Source organism: Malus sylvestris, chromosome 14, assembly GCF_916048215.2.
Source record: "Malus sylvestris chromosome 14, drMalSylv7.2, whole genome shotgun sequence".
Classification (NCBI taxonomy): Eukaryota; Viridiplantae; Streptophyta; class Magnoliopsida; order Rosales; family Rosaceae; genus Malus; species Malus sylvestris.
Genome location: NC_062273.1, coordinates 24936751 through 24956051, shown reverse-complemented (window position 1 = coordinate 24956051; position 19301 = coordinate 24936751). Strand labels below are relative to the sequence as shown.

Below are 19301 nucleotides of genomic sequence, written 5' to 3'. Positions count from 1 at the left end.
GCATACTCAAAGACCTGACATCAAACAACAAAAAAGTATTGTCCCAAATAACGTTAGAGAAATAGTTTAGTTCATCATAACTTGTATTGCGACATTTGAATATTATTTGTACTTATTGATAGTTATTATTACGTAGAGATAAATTTCCTCAAGACGAACCTAGTAAAATGATAACTTATTATAATATGGAATTTATTCTACACAGAACTCCAAGTTGGGACTAGAATATTTACTGTACATATATATATATATGTGTATATTTATCTGCAAGTGGTTTCTTGCCTTTTCTCTTTATCAGATTCTTCCTTATCTGATGCCATTAAACAATTTTATTGGACAATAATTCCATTAAACATAATACGAAAATACAGCCATGCAAACGTAGATGTCTTTGTTTTCTTTGTTTTTTACTAGGCAGGAGAGAACCACTAGGGAGCCTAATATAAGGGTTGAGTGCGGTTTGGGTTAGTTCGAATTTGGGTCTAACCGCACATTGTGGTTTTGTCTGAATTTCATACCAAACTGAAACCCAATGGCTTAATACCGACATATATCGGTTCAATAATGTTTTGGTTAGGTTTTTAGTTAGGTTTGTGGTATAACGTGCAACTATTACCAAAATAACATCTCAGAGCAAAGCCGAAATAAGTATTAGAAAAAAATTATTATTAAAACATCAATTTATAAGAAAGTTCATCTTCAAACTATCAACCTTGATACTTAAATTTGCAATCTTATAACTACAGAATACTTAATTTGTTGAGGGCAGAAATTTTCTAGAGGCAGTCATCAGAAAAACAAGTAAATTCTGTTCACAATTTTACAAAATCCATATTCTTAGGGCTTTTGTTGACAATATACCTAGTCTTTGTCTTTAGGGTTTTGTCTGTCATTTGTTTTTTTTAGCCTATTTTCCTCTCCGGTAATTCTACCTTAGTAAAATCGAAATTAATGTGTGCCCACCCTTCGGTCTATATCCGCATGCTTAGCCCAAATCCTGAGACAAAGCTGATAGGGCCACTCAATGCTTTTAGCAATGAGAACTTAGCCCATCTTAATTAACTAATTTTCTCACTGGTGGTAAATCTTAAATAGCACAAGTTTTCCTCAATAAGAGCTAATATTGCGAGACATTCTATAGTCAGTTTATTCGCATCTCGTAACTATTCTGCATAACAAATCTGTCCTTACACGTGCTAATAACAAAACGAACATTAGTAAAGGAAGATGTAACCAAAGCGAATATGCATATTTGTTCCCAGCATTGGCTTAAGATCGACCGAGGTTCATAATTAATCTTGGTGTCCATAAAGACTGTCCATAACAGCATATTGCATGTTCTCTGATGGCTTCCAATGGCGCTTCCTTTGATTTATAAACCAATTGTTTATTTGTTTCTGATCCAGTCGAGTCACTTGGGCAAGACTAATTTTATCAGCTTCCTGCACAATACCAAAAACAAGAAATTTCAAAGGAAAAAAATAAGTATAAAGTATTGGTCATACTTATATAATGCGAGTGATTTCCACACTCCATTTTCTCCTCTGGAGTACTTTGTTTATTTCTAACTTTCAAATTGAATAAGCCCAAGGGGATCAATAGACAAAAGTATACAGAGTTGTGCACAGAGAGAAGACGGGTATTGAAACTTATAAAATCAAGCTGTTATAATTTATAGTTACCGTTGGGTAAGGCCATTTATAGTGAAGGTTCCACCAATCAAAGAGAATTTGCCTCGCTTCTCTCGGGAGCTTTCCATTCTTCTTCTTCTTGGTAAACTCACGTTTAAGAGTGCTTATATAGCCACTGTATCTACGCAACAGTTTATCCTTTAGCTCATGATTTTCATTTGTCCGCGGAGAGTCTTGAGCCTCTATCTCTCCTCCACTCCAGTCTTCTTCGTCTGATGAACCAGCAGCGTCGTCTGCAATGAAAAAAACCCTGATTTGTACAATTGAACGGAAATCCAATATGCCAAATTTTAAATAACTTGTTCTGTTGTTTATAAGTAGCAGAAATGTGCTCCTAAATTAACCACCTCCACAAATAAAGGTCACAAAAGAAGGAATAAAATTCTACCCATAATAATTAATTGAAACTGCTTTAAGAAAACCCTATGGAATTGGTTCCACACTCAACTGCTTCATGGTTTCATTCCTAACATACTGTAAGATGTAATCACATAATTAATTAATTTCTACATTCTAATTGTCAGTGTATAAGCCAAGGCGACAATGCTAAAAAATACTCAATTCTCTCTCAATTTAATTCTTCCAATTCCGGTTATGGATTTACCAAACGAGTCCTTTTATTTGTTAAGTTTTTTTTTTATTGTCAAATCTTTTTATTTGTTACGTTTAGACTTGAGACTTTGAGTCTCGACCATGTGAGCATGGAGAGATGGATCCCCATGATCCCAAATGGGCATGGAACAGAATTGTGGGACCAATTGATGAAACAGTGGGCCAGCCATGCACATCAGCTATGGAACCATCCATCCATTGATCATCTACGAGAGACCCTGCATGCACACATGGAGAGCAGGATTTCATGTTTCCAGGGATGTGATGTATCATAAAGCCATGGTGCTATACTGATGGCGGGGTCCGGTAACATCAACTGACAGCCTGAAAACAAAAGTTTTGAGTTTAAAAAGAAAACCAAAAAGAAATACTGAAGAAGTTCGTTCTGTCGTATCGTATGCAGTCAAGTATGAGTGGGCTCATCGATCGATCTGTTCTTTCAGTCTGAGTGGTAAGGTTACCCGTAAGGCACGGCACTATACGTATTATGATTCTTCTACACTCAACTCCAAAGAACGCTCATTGCCTGACGGCCTGCCTGCAGCCTGCTACACTCTCAAATCTCCATCAGTTCAGTTGACTCTCAAATCTACCGTGTCAACTTTTTTTTCAATTTCTTGCAGTTCCGAGAAAGGTTGCAGAAAGCATCTATACCTTTGTGCTTTCCCATTTCCTTTTTTCCTGTAGTCCTATGGAAATTGGTGCGCAACCCAATTTCATATGACCAAAATAGAAAATGTCAATCTATTTATCTAAACAGCACAAACAAAACCCTTTTTCAATCTAATCAAAGAACATAGTAACACATTATATAAATGATATATGTTTCTAAAAACAAATGGTAAATATAAAAAAGAATATATAATTTTTCGCACACATTTTTACGACTTTTAATATACCTGTTTATTTCAGTTACTTGGTTACCACTTTCTGACACGCCCCAATTTGAACCCAAACTAGCAGCGCAACAGTGCACGCCCCGGTGAATAAATAAAGTTACAACGTATAGAGCCAACACCTAAATGTAATGTTATAATTAAGACAAATAGTAGCAGTAAAGCTTTTGAAATTAATCAAAATCAAACCTCAATTGCAAAAAATGAGTTTGAAATTCGTCATTTAGTAATTACGATAGTAAAAAACTTGTAAGAATTATGGACGCAGATGTGAGTATTACATGAGTGCTACATACAAGACTGGTTTGGGTTTCGTGCCAGAAATATGGATACAGAAGATCATTTAACACATACCACCTAAGGGAAGAAAAAAGCATCGGATGCACCAGCAGCCACCACAGCTTCAACCAGTCTTGCTTCAAGTTTGAATGCTTAAAAGCTGAACCCTACCTGCAGCGGGAACTGCGGGGGTCCTTCTGGTCAACAAATCAACCACATTTAAACTTCTTCCCCGCTATCCAATCTATCGATTGACCTTTCTACCCTCTGGCTGTGCCCTCGCTATGCCCTTTGTTTTTCGTTGTCCCCTAATAATAATACACGGTTTCCAATGCCCTCACTAGCTAGCTAGTGGGTGGGTGCACCGTGCACATTTACTACTGCACAGCATGCAATGAAATTTCAAATCACTCGTGCACGCACAGTGATTGAGCACATGTAGCAAAACCTAGCTGCATTCTTTACCTGACATGATACATGTGAATTTGGACTTTCATTTCAATCCAGGGAAGATGACAAACATTGCAGCAGACCCAAACGAATAGTTAGTGCTGATTTAGTATTGAGATGATTTTGAAAAAAGCTAAGAGTTTTTTGTGTTTAGTAAACATTTAGCTTCAATTTTTTTTCACAATTTTAGATGAAACAAAAAACAAGAAGCTGCAAAATCCAACTTTGAAAAATCAGTTTTTTTTCATATCTGTTTTACATAAAAATTTACCAAACACTATAATACTGCTTTTTTTTCAAAAGCATTTTTATAAAAAAATTTACCAAACACTCTACAGTTTTATTTCACAGCCGCTTATTCTCACATCACAACAGAAACAGTTTTTTTCAAAACATATCAATACCAAACCAACCCTAAGATCTTAAAATTGGCGTTTGGGCGCTCTTGTTTGTGGCATGTATATATGTACTGTTTGTATTACGAATTTTACTTCGTTGATTTGCTTTAGAACAAAGAATGATAATGGATATGCAGACATAAGACTGTCACAGTTCAAAACTTAAGTAGGCAAAAACACACAAGGTTTGGAAGAAAAATTCCCTATGCTAGGAAGTAGAACCTATAGATACATAGATAACCAATGATTAACACCAAAACCTAATGCCTATGTACCAATTTTCAATAAACAAAGTACTATATTTAATCATTTACTATTTGCATGCAAGTGTAACATCAATATTTTAATTAATCTTACTACTAGAACTTTGGCTATCCCAAAATGAAATGGCAGTTAAGGCAAACCTGGTGTTATAGCTAGATGTGACAATGAAGGAACATGGAATTTCAAAGACTAATTTTCCAAGATGCTCCATAAAAATGAGGGTTTATTAATTAGCCGATAAGAGATACTCCCCCATCATACACGAAGTACTGCTAAAAATCATAACAGATAATACACAAACTGCTCTTGTTAATTAGCCGATAAGAGCTACTCGTAGAAAAAGGAGTAGCTAAAATTTGAAATTCTTTTATGTACTCACCTTTACTGGAAAAACAAAGGAGGAATGACTAATGAGAGGATTATTTTAGAGTGCTACTACCATTTCCATTTATAAATTATATAGACAAAACTTACTAGATATGATTTAAGACTTTCAAATTTCAAACTTGTTCCAGCTAAGAAACGTACAATCTGCAGGTAGAGAACACCCAAAACATACTTGGTATAAAGCTTCAACAGCTCTTAACCATTAACATAATAACATGAATAGATGGCACATGCCAATTTCATTTTATCTTAAAGACTGCATGTACATCGAAGGTATCCTCGTGATATAGTATTTGAAAATTAAAAAAGAATCTGCTCAAGCATGTCATTGACAGAAAAAGGACACCCCGCAAGCACAATAAGTAATAGAAGCTTTCAAACTCAGTAGCCGAGAGCCTTAAAGGTGATGAACTCTTTTGAATTTAATGTTAAATTATAGTTTCTTTGCATGCCTAAACCAATTAAGTAGTAACAACCAGGTTCCCACACCAATGTTCCCAAACATAATCCATAACATCCTATGAAAAAAGCTTGCTTTTAAAGTGGTGCAAATAAAAAAAAAAGCATATTGTCATACTATATCTGCAAACTTATTGCCTTAAGCACAAAAGGTAATGCTAAACTAATGATTTCAATGAGAACATCAATCTGTTGCAAGTACGAATCTCATGGATTAAGCCATTATACAAATATATGCACAACCTCAAAAGTTGGAGATAAACGGTGAATGAATACAAGGTAAGTCCCCAAGGCAGACAATTTTGGAAATGTAACTTAGCCTGATATGTATATAAAACTGATTTTCGTCACATGATTCCATACGAGGAATCTCCTTGTCTTCATCATGTGGATGATTAGAAGAAAAGTGGTTTGTTTCAGCTTGGATTAAATTTTATACAGTTGAAACCGCCACCAGTTATTCCTAATAATTCTTGTAAGTGCTCTTTATTTGGTTATATGTAAGAATTTGATCAAGTACAATTATTTTACCAAGGTAAAGTTCTTAATGCCCTTACATGACATGCACAAAAACTCATGCTCTATTGATCATATCCAAATAACTTGAAGATTTAAGTTAAGAAACCCACAATCAATATTTTGACCATTCCAATAAATGAAAGTTTAGTATAAATGCAAAAGCCAAGAGCCACTCACACAAGGAAAATTAAGCCAATCCAACTAGATGCATACATTAGATGTCTCCAATTAGATTATACACTTTACCGTGTGAGCAAGGAACAAGCAGACATTAGATTATTTTCCCCCTCTAAACACTTCTTAGCATCTCTATAAGTTGGATAAAAAAAATGACTTCACGCCCATACTAAAAAGTTAAAAACATTTAAGGAAAAAAAATTGTGTAAATAACCTTTTTTTTTACAGGTATACAGAGAATAATACCCATATCTATATGGGCAGATACCAACACAAGTTATATAATCAGAGGCCAATACAAATTACCTATAAATAAAGCAAAACTACATATAAAAACAAGGTGGTTCTTAAAATATGCAAACTAACAAACAGAAATCAGTTTATGTAGACCATATCATGAAAAAATAATCGAAAAGTATATATAACTGTGAGAAGATATATTTTCGCTCTTCCCAGATTTTTTCAAAAGGTTAATTATTATGTCAAAATTATGAAAAAATAACTTCTACCAAACTCTTGCGCAAAACATTTATCTTATGAAAATACTTCTTTAACACACACTAACCTGCCACCTCTATTAAAAAGAGAGTTAAAAATGGGTCAGTTTTTTGCGTCTAAATAGCATTGCCCTAATAATATAATATGTTCTTCTAATGTGCAACATCTACATAGGAAAGGTTCTCCCTTAATAGAGGCGTCTTAAGATGCCTCCTACCCATCCGCCCAAGTAAGATAGTTCAATCACTTGAAAAACATTATCTCATGAAAATACTTCTTAACATACTAAATTGCCACCACTATTAAAAAATGTGCTAACAAGTGAGTCAGTTTTTTGCGTCTAAATAACATTGCCCTATAAAAATACTTCTATTGTGCTCATGAGGTGATGTTTGGATAAGAAATGGAAAAACAAAACTTATACAAAAATGCTACTCTAAAAATACTCAAACTTATATACATACATACATACATATATATATCTCAACATCCGCCTCAAATTAAAGCTCACATTTTTATTCTATTTTTTGAGATAGTCGCTCAATTAACTAGCCAGGACCATAAGCAGCTAGACACGAAAATTAATATGTATCATATGCTATAATCTAGGGCACTGCCACATAGAGAACTCGTCTACATCTGTGAAATCAAGTGTCACCAAATACCTTCAAATCACACTGTTTCTGATCTATTTAGGGTCCCTTTTATCTATTCTAGGGTTTCTTAATTTACCTGATCACAAGCTTAATTTGTACACAAGTATAGTACTGCTCTCTTCCTTCTCCTAAATGGATTAGAGTTAATTTCTGCCTCTTGTAATAAGGTGCACAGCACTAACGCGCGCCTATAGCTAAATGTATCACATAAAGCAATACCTAGAGAAAACAAAGATTTGGGTTAATTAAAAGAGAAAGTTGAAGGAGAGAGAGTACTGGTATTATTGGCGAGCGCGTTGAGCTGCGTCTCCATCTTGTTCAAGAAGGTGATTGCTTCATCGAATGGCCTCGTAAGATCCGATTTGTACTTGAACAATATATCGCAGTAACTTTCCTAAGAAATGAGAGAGAGAGAATTAGCTAGGCAAAACACAAAGGAGATTTCATCATACACAGTTTGAATAGAGAGAGAGAGAGAGAGAGAGAGAGAGAGAGAGAGATACCATGAAGAGATCGAGGTCAGGATCGGCAGTAGCCATGCAAGTTGAATCGGTGGGTCTCCTGGAAATTAGATGATCACTTTGTGGCCGGATTTCGTCCAACACACTTGCTATTTCTGGTGGCGCCCCCACCTACACATTTGCTATTGTAATTCAGCCAAATTAAAAACCAACATAAACAATTAATTAATAAACTAAAGAGCATCCAAAAAAACATAAAGCCACTTCATTACTAACTAAATGGTCACATATACTTATCAAATCTCCAAATTTGTTGAGGATAGAAACCGTTTGATTATCATTTGTTTTCAGTTTTTATTTTTAACTTCCTTCTGAAAACTCAAAACTTATTTGCTAACCGTTTCTACCGAGACTAGCACATATAATATAATATAACATCTTTATTTCTTGGTATTCTTGGATAGATATGTTAGGGTTTACTAACTATATAGTAACAGTACTACACCTTTTGGCAATCGATGTAAGCTTGAAGAAGCTTAGGGTATAGAGGATGTGAAGCGATCATCTCATTCATTTGACAAGAAACCTCCTCTCCCCAACCTCTTTCCCCTCCTCCTCTTTGAATCCCAGCAGCCACCACCGAAGCAGCGTCCGACACTCCGGACGACGACCCTGAAAACATCTGGTCCGGTCTCATCGTCCCGGGTATCCGCTGCTCCCCCAAAGCCGCCGCTAAAGGCTCAAAGCTGGCGCTCCTGCTCCTGTAGTTGCAGTAGTAGTCCAACTGATGATCAGGAACCGTCTGATTCGCCGAGAAAGGCATAGCAGCCATTGACGAAGAGTAGTAAAGATCAGAGCTGAAACCAGCTGAAGGCGTTGACGATGAGCCGGCGAGGCCGTACAGATCCTCCATCATTGGTGCGTTTCCAAGAAGAGATCAGGATAAGCTATATCTGCTTAGGGAAACTGGGAAAGACACAAAGAAGAGAGCTTCCAGCTTATTATTATAGGGATGAAAAGTGGAAGTGTGAGGCCAGAGAGAACGCAGAGTCTTATCATTATAAATTAATTTAGGTTTAAAGTTGGTCACTAATCGTAGCAAAATAACATACGGAGGTTGTACAAAGCGGTAAATTACTGGTTCAAATACTTTCCTTTTGGCGTGGGTTTTAAAAAATGAAAACTAATGAAAAGGTTTGAAAACTTTGAGTTTTAATGATAAGGACAAAATAAAGGATAAAGTGAATAGTACCAGGATTGACTTTTTAGTGTAAAAATGTGGTTTTTCGTTAAAATGAACAGTACCATGTGCTTTTCGTTAAAATTCCCTTTTAAAAATGTAAGCTTATATGTGTGTAGATTTTTTCAACAACTGTATGTAGATGCATCTACGCACATATGATCAACTGGCATCCACATGTATTTATGTAAGAGTTAATTAGTTGATTAGTCACTTGATATTAAATTTAATAGTATTTTTTTACTTAAAAGTTTTATGTTCCAATTTCGTCGGTAACAAGTTCGATCTTAAATTATTAGTTAACTTTGTGTGTTTTTTGGCTCGTTTGAAAGCGCTTTTAAAATAACTAAAAGCTCTTTTTGGATAAGTGTTTTTTGGTTCCAAAAGCACTTAAAGTACTTCCTACAAGAAACACATAATTGGTGTTTCTTGCAATAAGCACTTCAAGTGCATTTTCAGGATTTACTTACGTATTTTACTAAAGATTGATCCCAAAAATATTTTAACTAACAACGCTTTCAGCTATTTTAAAAGTAGTTCCAAACAAGTCTATATATAATCTCTTACTGTTTAATATAAATGTATCGTGTATTAAAATAATAATAAATTAATTTTGACAATACTAAATTAAGAGTAATGATAGGTAGATTAAATTTGTAAACTAAAATGACGTGTTACTAATAAATAATAAGTACTTTAATCAAAATTTAAGTAATAAATCTAATCATCAATTTTTATATTATTTAGTTTACAAAATTTAATTTACAAACTTAATTTCTCTAGCATTACGCTTATTTTAATAGTGAGTATTACTTTATGAAGTGCTTGTATATTGGGAGTGTAAATATTTAGCGTACGAAAAAAGAGAATCCGGAGCTATGCCTTGTTCACAACCTGATTTTACTTCTTTTCACTCTCTGATGATGACTTTGATTTAACTGACCGAAAAACATTTCAGGACTTGGTCCATGCAATTGCACAGAGCGTTCCAGTCAAATTCCATACTCTTATTCGTATAGGCCATAAATATTGATTCCCAATTTCTGAGTCTAGTACGTTTACTAATTCATAATTAGATTTGAGTAATTAAATTAAGAAGGAACTTAATTAAGAAGGAGTTGGATTGAGTCAGATTCATATAAAAAGTTGTTTACTAAACTATCTAGAATTAAGTATGCATAATGCTAATTCTTAAAAGCTGTTTACCAAATACCCATAAACTAGAATTAAAGCTAGTATAATTACTAAACTGCCTATATTCTAAATAAGTTAATTATGTGCCACGTAATAACTTCAATTTTCATATTAACATATACTTATAAATTATAGAAACTTTCTACCTCTTCTTATAATGTAAACCATAAATTTTTGCCCCATTTCCACCTTTTAAAACCTTTTTTTTTAAATAAAAAATTACCTATTTTTTGCCCCTTTATCATTTAGTACTACGGTTTAGTGATATTCATCTTCACTTGTAAATGAGAGGTCTTAGGTTCGATTCTCGTCTCATCAAATGCGAGTTTGAACCACATTATTGTTAGCACATTGTCAGGCTAAGCTCATTCCCTCCCTCTTAATGTAGATAATATCGTTCCATAAAATAAAATAAAAAAGACCTATTTTGTTGCAATCTAACTCTCTAATTAAGCGCTTCTCCAAACTGCTATAAATACACCTAGGCAAACTTTAATTTCCCTAACTGTTTTTGTTTATGCCATCATCTCCAAACTGCAATAAATACATCCTAGGCAGACTTGAATTTTATAAAATATGTGGGTATAATGAGTAAAAATCATGCAGTCCTGATTGCCCACAACTCCTGGAATTCAATTCCCACCTCTCACCTGGGAATCCAATTCCTCCAAAAGGAGGAGTTGAATCCTATTTTTATGTGGACCCCATACAGTTTTGATTCCTCCAAATCTTAGTAAACACAAGAATGATTCATAATCAAAATTTGATTCTTTATTTTCATTTCGATTACGGATGCGTAAACACTCCATAATAGTATGTCATGCACCAGTTTTACTATCTACAGTGTATCTCATGGACTAATGTATAGTAGACTTTCAGTTTTTGTTATCTACAACTTCACGCATAAGGAGAATGTGCTCTTTGTAAAAAAATCAAAGTTTCATATGCGGGCACAATATTTTATTTTTCTGTTTTATGAAGTCACTTGAGCATAGGTGTCAATGCCTAATTTTAGATAATGAGCAATAGTTTCTTAATGATAAGTAACCATGGAGTGTCCGAAGCTTTTGAGATTAACAATATACAAAATACAATCAGCTTGTTATTGTGTATTATGTCGATTATTCCATAATAAAGTCACTGGTGTTACATATACTTAAGTTCTGGTTGTACACATCACTTGTAATTAACATCAAATGATATTGAAACGTGATACAAAATTATGATATTTTTCAGCACATCTCTTTTTACTTCTCACGCAGTTCTCAACTTTCGATCATCGAATTGAAATAGTTGAAGAAGATTATAAAACAAAAATTAACAAAAATATGTGAAAAGTAAAAATGGATACGTGGATAGCACCACCCTATTTTTAACATTACACTTTTTTAATTACAAGCCAGTATTGATCAAAGTGACGATTAAATTCACTCACATTCTTCTCAAAACACAAACAAATATTAATATTACGAATCCATCTCTCGTTTTGCTCTCATACATATTCTGAAAACAAGAAAACCTCGCTAAACTAACCATTATTAAAGGATGAGTTCTATGCTTCATCTTCTAAACACTGATAAATTATCATTAGTGATGCATGTGAATCTTTTAAAGGCACTAGCTGAAATAAGTATTTTTAATATTTTGTTGGAAAAATAATTCATTTTTATCATGTCATCATTACATTATCGTTGTGTGGTCATTATGTCACTGACATATGATCAAAATTATCATTGTTACTAAAAATAATCATTTTTATAATCAAACATAAAAAACTGACAATTTCAACTAATTGCTTATCTCTTTACAACGGCTAAAGTTGTGCGCAAATTACTGTTCCTAACATACATACATACATATATATATATATATATATATATGTATATTCGTTCAGCCAATTATAATTGTGTGAGACGATGAGTGTTGTTTGTTGTCCACGCGTATTAAGGGCGTTTATGCATGGATTGCTTGGTTTAAGTCCTCCAGAGGCCAAAGAATAAAATAAGCATATGATCTCACAAAGGATGTCGCCCACTACATACGCTTTGCTACCTACCATATATGACTGGTACGACTTTGTATTATATGACAGAGTATGACGAGAGAGAGAGACTCAGTGGTTTATACTGTTGAGTGAAAGAACTGATATACCAATGATAATTAATGGCGATGCAGAGTAGCGTATCGGAATCGGATGCATATCTAATTAATCTCCTATTTTTATACAATCCCGTTTCATCACCATAATAAGCAGCATATATATTAATTAATCAAGGTGTTTGCTTTTCTAAGTTTTCTTCCCTTAAAAAAAATAGATTGAGATTATATTAGGGAAACGAATGTCAAAACATAGATAAAGTTGGTTTTCTTTGGATAAAGTTACCAATATCCTCTTCCATTCTTTTTTTCTTTGTTCTTCGCTTCGTGTTATTTCAGTAGTTAATAATTGTTATTACACATGATTAGTTGATTTAACATTACCTAATGTTCTCTTAATTGAAGGGAGTCTCAATTTCAAGCTTTCAGCTTATACAAATGAAGACCTGACAAATAAATTATTATTTTCGATTTCAAGTTGGGTTGAACACGAATTGCAATGGATTGACACAAACAACCGCATTAAGTTAACAAACATCCAAACACAAATATGACCCAAGAATGAACGAGTATATTTTACTAAATAATTTATTTACTTAAACATCATACATAAAAACATTGAGTTTGATTAAAAACACAAAAGAAACACCCAAAGATATTGTCCAAGTTATAATATCAACAGCTTAAACATATAATAGAATACAAGAACTTAAATTATCAACAGATTACTAATGAATTTCGTTGGTTAACAGGAACATGACTTATTTTAAAACGGGTCCATCCTAAAACAGTACGACCCGCGCTATAGTTCATAATACAAAATTTTTGTGCATGTTTGTGTCATGTTAACAAACCGTACATGATTTTATAGAAGTTGTTGATGTACAAAATCGGAGGGGTCTTGGAACAATGTAAATCCGATCGTGAATCTGCAAGAAAGTAAAGAACACAAGATGTATCGTGGTTCACCCCAATGTTTGGGCTACATCCACACTGATATTGTATTTCTCTGTTTGTGAGAGGATTGTGAGGGTGAGAGCTCTGTAATGTGAGAGTGAGCTTCTGAGGGTGAGAGTAGGAATGGGCAACAGTTATGGCGGGCAGGTAACCGCGGTTATTTACCCATAACTGTTTATGCTCATACCCGCATAACCGTTTACCCGTTAGGTAATTGCATAAATGGTTATATCCATACCCATAACTGTTTATAAACGGTTAACCATACTCATAACCACATACTCATTTAACCGTAACCGTTTAATACCCGTTTACCCATTTACCATTTTTAACCCGTTTATCTTTTTTTTTTTTACCATCTCCCATTTTTCACCCGTCTACATGTTTTTTAACAACTTGAAAATTTTAAAAAAAATGTCATAATTTTTTTTATGACAATTAAACACCGTTATAGGTAGGTACATTCATCATACATTTCCGTATTTTAATTTTTTAAGTCCTTATACTATTCCAATAATTGAAATAATAGTTTACGGACGATATTTTTAACTGTTACCAATGAAGGTAAATATAATATTTGCTAAGTATTATTGGGTTACAAAAATTGTTTAGAAGACATTTCTGTCAATTTCACGGTTACCTGTAAGAAATTTAAATTAATTTGGCTAATTCCTTGATGATGAGAATCATCATTCCTGTAGCAGTGTTATTGAGAGAATGGTCGATGAATTCCTTACTAATTTATTGGATGCTAAGTATTATTGAATCAAGAACATGATTTGTGTTAGTTTTACATATATAAAATAAGTGAGTAAACGGTTACCCGTTTATAACTGCGGTTAATACCCGTAACCTCCCATTTAAATTTCGCGAGTAAACGGTTATACCCATAACCGTTTATTTATCTAAACGGTTACCAATAACCGTTTAATTTAAATGGGCGAGTAACCGCGGTTACCCATAACCAATGAGTATTTGCTGAGTGAGGCTCTCTCTTTGTGAGGGTGAGGAGACCCTTTTTATAGAATAAGGGTTCCTCACTTATTACATATTTGTCCCTTCATTTATTACATAATTACATTTGAGTCATCCGAGTATTTATACAAAATGTAAATACGAAGACCCTAAATATGATACAAACAGAAGTAAAAACGACAAATGGTCATGCTAAGTTCAATACTAAGCTGTGCCTATTATAAGTGAATTAAATAGACAGAAGAAACAAAACAAGTATATCGTTGTCTGATTATACTAATTAGTAAACATTTCTCCATGTACGTCAGGTACTACGGTATTGCCCTATCCATCATATCGGGGCCAAGCTGGTTTCGTGGGATTATCAGTATGTTTTTAAGCAGCAAAAAGCATATTCAACTTTTCTTTAGCACGAAATTAAGGAAGCCTATTCTCGTACATCATACAAATGCAACAAAAGACTAACACGGTGACTTTTCAAAATTATTAAAAAATGATGGAGCCCGGGACGCATTTTTTACACAAAATTTGACACACATTTTGTAAAGGTAATGTATTTTAATGATTTGAATAGTTTTTCTTTTAGAACATTAATCATATATCATTCTTACAAAAACTCAAAATCATTAAGACAATAATTTAGTTAAGAAAATTGACGAATACGATTACCTTAAAGTTAAACTCTTAATCCAACGGTCATATGGTTTCAGGTTTTGTTAATTTTTGATAGACATGATTCTTTGAATGAATATCTAAAAGATAGATGATTTGAATCGTTGAAATACATTACGAAGTGGATTTGTAAAAAAATGATGTTACGGATCTGTCTTCATTAAAAAAAAAAAGACAAATATATTATAAAGCTATGAAAATGATGATAAAGTAAAAGTTTGAATCGTTGAAATACATTACGAAGTGGATTTGTAAAAAAATAATGTTACGGATCTGTCTTCATTAAAAAAAAAAAACATATATATTATAAAGCTATGAAAATGATGATAAAGTAAAAGTTTAATTAAGTAGCACGGCCGAATTAGGGCAGCGAAACGTGACTAAAACCCCATCAATGGAATATAACTGATTCGCCACAAGCTTATGTCTCCAAAAGCAATTCTCTTGTGGGCACACTTCTAAGTTCCTGAACCATATTATACAACAGAATTAGTACATATATGGAATGACTTTGGCTTTGGATGTATCTGGAGTCCTGATCATTTCGTCCCATGCATCTATTGGTTATTTTGATTACGAGCTTGCAAAGCAACTAAATAAAGCAGGGGACGAAATGATATGCCTAGCTGCTAATCTTTAATACCTGAATAAGATTAGGAAGTACGTTCCAAATCACATTCAAGATAATTTATATAGATAAGAGAATCACACTAGATAGTAGACATGAATAAGCTATCAATCAAACAATGTGATCAAAAGTATTGATATAGTGAAGGACAATATTGCATTGTAATCCCAAAATGAATGAGTTCTTCAATCAATTCTACTTAGGTAGTCATGATATACTGTTATGTGTCACTCATAATTTATGGAAGCCTTGAAGATTAGCAATCACTAATATTTAAAAAAAGGAAGAATTTTGAAAGTTAGTTTCAATTGATAACCGATTGTTAAGAGTTATAATCGCCCACTATCACGCTAATTGGAATCTAATGGATCGTACACCATGTAAGGATGAATGTGAAGAAATACCAATAAGTTGAATAAGCAATTAAATAGTTTTAAATGTGGAAGATTAAGATTAATTAATTAACTAATTAATCATAATAACAAGTTCGTATTAGGTTTTAAGTTAGTTTTGGGTTTTCTAGCCCAAATGAGTTTTGATCCACAAGGCCCATTAAGCTTAAGTTGTATAACAACTTAAACACAATGAGATATTAACCCACTAACAATAGGAGGTCGGGTTTTCAACTTTGGAAGTTTTGGAGATCTTTTTTGTCAAATCCTCAAGAAGTAAAGGAGCAATGTTTCATGGATATAAGATCCAAAATACAAGGAAGCATCCATAGAGTTTGGAGTGATCTTTAAGGTCTTCCGCTTGGGTGATAACCTTGATTTATGGCTTTTGTTTTCTAGGTAGTGAATTCTTAATGCGTGCGGTTTGTTTTGGTGAATAAGTACTTCCTATATAATGGAAAAAACACTCAAATATCAATCTCATAAGACGGGACATATAAAAGCTTTAGAAGGCACACCTATTTTTTCATTTTCTTTTTTCCGTTTTAGTTTCTCAATTCAGTTGTCAAAGTTATTTTCTTTCTACTAACGTGTGTTTTTTCGTTTTAAGGAGTATCATTTGAGTACAACTTTTTTAGAGCGCTCATAAAATAACTTTTTGATAATTTTAGCTAAACTTTTGCTATAAATTAGAGAGCATGATTAGAGATGCTTGAAAACAAATCAATAAACTTTTAATGTAATTTCATTATGTGATAAACCCAGACTAGATCACAGCAGCAAAATGATAAACTCAAATCCCGCTTAAATTCAAACAGCCAAATTATCAGATCTCCTAAATATCACAATTAAAATCTGAAACCCATTGCAGTACCAAAAAAAAAAACCCAATTCGAATTGACTGTTTTGAAACGAGAATGAAACTCTCTTTGTGCGGTGGTTGGTGTGAGTGAGTTAGACAGCCAGTGAGAGAATTTGTGGGCATCTCCAATTATCAGATGGAGAGTAGGCGACGAGGAAGGCCACAAGGAGATGACGATGAGGATGAAGAGAGCATGGATGGCGAGAGAAAGCAATGGCAAGAGAAGGCAACCGGGAGGACGACGATGACTAAAGAAGGTGACGGGGAGGACGATGACGCTGAGAGAAGGCAAGAGAGAGAGGGTCGAGTTCATGAGAGATGAGAGCAAAACCGACTAATAATCCAAGCCTTTTGGTTGGTTTTATTAAGCATGTGTGTTGATGCACAAAACCGGATGGGTCTTGGAACAACGTAAATCCGACCGTGAACCTGCAAGAAAGTAAAAAACACAAGATGTATCGTGGTTCACCTCAATGTTTGGGCTACGTCCACACTGATGTTGATTGTATTTCTCTGTAACTGTATGTATGGATTACAAATGTGAGGGGGAGTCCCCCAGAGAAAGAGAGAGTTTGAGAGAGCTTTGCTCTAAATATGAAAGCCTATGTTTAGGGATATGAGGCCCCTTGATTGTGAGGGTGAGGAATCCCTTTTATAGACTAAGGGCTCCTCCCCTTTTACATAGATCGCTTATTTCATACGAGTGAACGTCAAACGACCGAGTCCATATAACTAGTTCTATCTGATTCTTTATACGATCTACCAAACGAGGCCTAATAATTGTACATGACATTCAGCGCCCTGGAGTATCTGGATCTACTGCAGGAACTGACACAATAACACAAATGCCAAACTTAAGGGCTAGTATAAGAGTCAAACTTAAAGGCTAGTATAAGAGCATCTTTAATAGAAACAGTAAAATCACTAAAACTCTATTTCAAAGAGTTAAATCTAAAAATCTCATCTCCAACAACCTCTATAAAAGTGTATCTATTATAGCAAAATGAATAGTTACCTTTTGGTTCTTTACAGCTACATTCATCCTTCCTTTTGTAGTCTATTTTTTCGTTGCTATCAATTTTATCTTGGTTATGTGTATGTTCTTTTCTGTTGTTCCTTTTTTTTTTTTTTTTTTTTTGTGTATTTTCATTTGTTTGCTTTGTTTTTTTTAATTAAAGATGATAATTCTACACTTGATTTACAATAAGAGAGCGGGAAAAGCTTGACCTTGGACACAATGAGTTGAAGAGGAAAACCTTAACCACTAGGACAATCCACTACTTGTGTTTTGCTTCATTTTAAACAAGTCATGAAAACTAAAATAAAAACATTTAGGTAGAAAAAGCTAAAGTTAAAACCTTGTGTTTCATTTTGAAAATGTCCCAAACTGTAGTATGTAGCACGTAAACTACATTTAGTCTTTGTAGCTTGTAACGTTGTTTGTACAAAGATTAGGAATGAAAAATTTGTAGTTTATCGTTTAATTTTTCAATATTATTTTTATCTAATTTTTTTAGAGCTTTTAGATTGGGACCACCCGAAAAAATTCTGGATCCACCACTAATTAGAGATGGTCCGTGATAAAATATTAGTTAAACAAGCAACGATAGAGTATCTAATCCTAGATTCCTAACACATTCTAATGGAAACAAGGAAAGCAATAACAATTGATGAATTATATTATCCTTTATTTCTCATTTGTATCTTTGCTCAAGAAATTATTTTGATGAAATGGGTTTATAATATGAATGCATTAGCTTTAAATACTAAAAAAAATGGCATAATCACGAATCCTTTGTCAACAGGTAATCAATAAAAGAGGACGAAACATAAATTTGATTTGAAAATCCAAAAGGACTAATATTTTTTTTTTTTTTGAGCTGTGTTTGAGGTTACCGGTTTTTTCCTTAAGTTGTGTCCGCACTCTCCGCGTAACAAAACACACACACCAAACACAACCCAAACTTCGTTTATTTTCAGAAAATTTTTCTTGTGACTGGAACACGGATGGTACACCACGTGTTTTTATACAAGTGGTGGGAAATTGTTTTTATACTCGTGTTCCGGTCACACTAAAAATCTCTGTTAATTCAAATACTCACCGGCTTTTGCAGCCGCCAACAAACAAAGGTAACATCTTCTTCTATTTAAATTGTGAATCTAATTTTGGTCGAAGCCCACACCTTTACACAAATTATAATCCCTTCAAGTTATGCCTGTAAGGTGATTATTGTTTGACGAAATGCCTAAGTAGTTTTGAATCGATGAATGAGTTGTTGAATTGTAATCTTGTCTTGGCCCAAAGATAATGGATCTAGCCCATACACAAAGAAAGATCTATGCACATGCTAGAGAATTCTAGCAAAGTTCAAGTTGGTGGAAGAGTCTAGAAGAATGGTGAGGATTCCACCAACATACAAGATTAGTGTTGATAATTCTAGTATAGGAAGGTAGTGGAATTGTCTAGATATATCTAGCATGATATTTCCATGCTTCTCCAAGGTTCCATCCATGCCTATAAAAGGAGAAGGCATCCA

The 19301-nt window shown here is 33.8% G+C and overlaps 1 protein-coding gene across 1 annotated transcript; it reads right to left on the bottom strand.

Annotated features, from left to right (window-relative positions):
• Nucleotides 1-1101: 1101 nt before the first annotated feature.
• On the bottom strand, nt 1102-8790 carry LOC126600570 (homeobox protein knotted-1-like 6). The gene is made up of 5 exons (XM_050267157.1): nt 8253-8790; nt 7790-7918; nt 7563-7680; nt 1683-1924; nt 1102-1442 (listed from the first exon to the last, which is right to left on the bottom strand). The coding sequence occupies exons 1-5, from the start codon at nt 8661-8663 to the stop codon at nt 1293-1295; spliced, it is 1050 nt and encodes a 349-aa protein (XP_050123114.1). The 5' UTR covers nt 8664-8790; the 3' UTR covers nt 1102-1292.
• Nucleotides 8791-19301: the final 10511 nt, after the last annotated feature.

What these genes read in the sequence shown, in the direction of transcription:
- LOC126600570 (XM_050267157.1), bottom strand. Translation starts at nt 8,663, where the DNA reads ATGATGGAGGATCTGTACGGCCTCGCCGGCTCATCGTCAACGCCTTCA. An exon ending in CTGACCTCGATCTCTTCATG is followed by an intron (nt 7,681 to 7,789) that starts GTATCTCTCTCT and finishes CTCATTTCTTAG; the next exon opens with GAAAGTTACTGCGATATATT. An exon ending in CGCGCTCGCCAATAATACCA is followed by an intron (nt 1,925 to 7,562) that starts GTACTCTCTCTC and finishes TTTTCATTGCAG; the next exon opens with ACGACGCTGCTGGTTCATCA.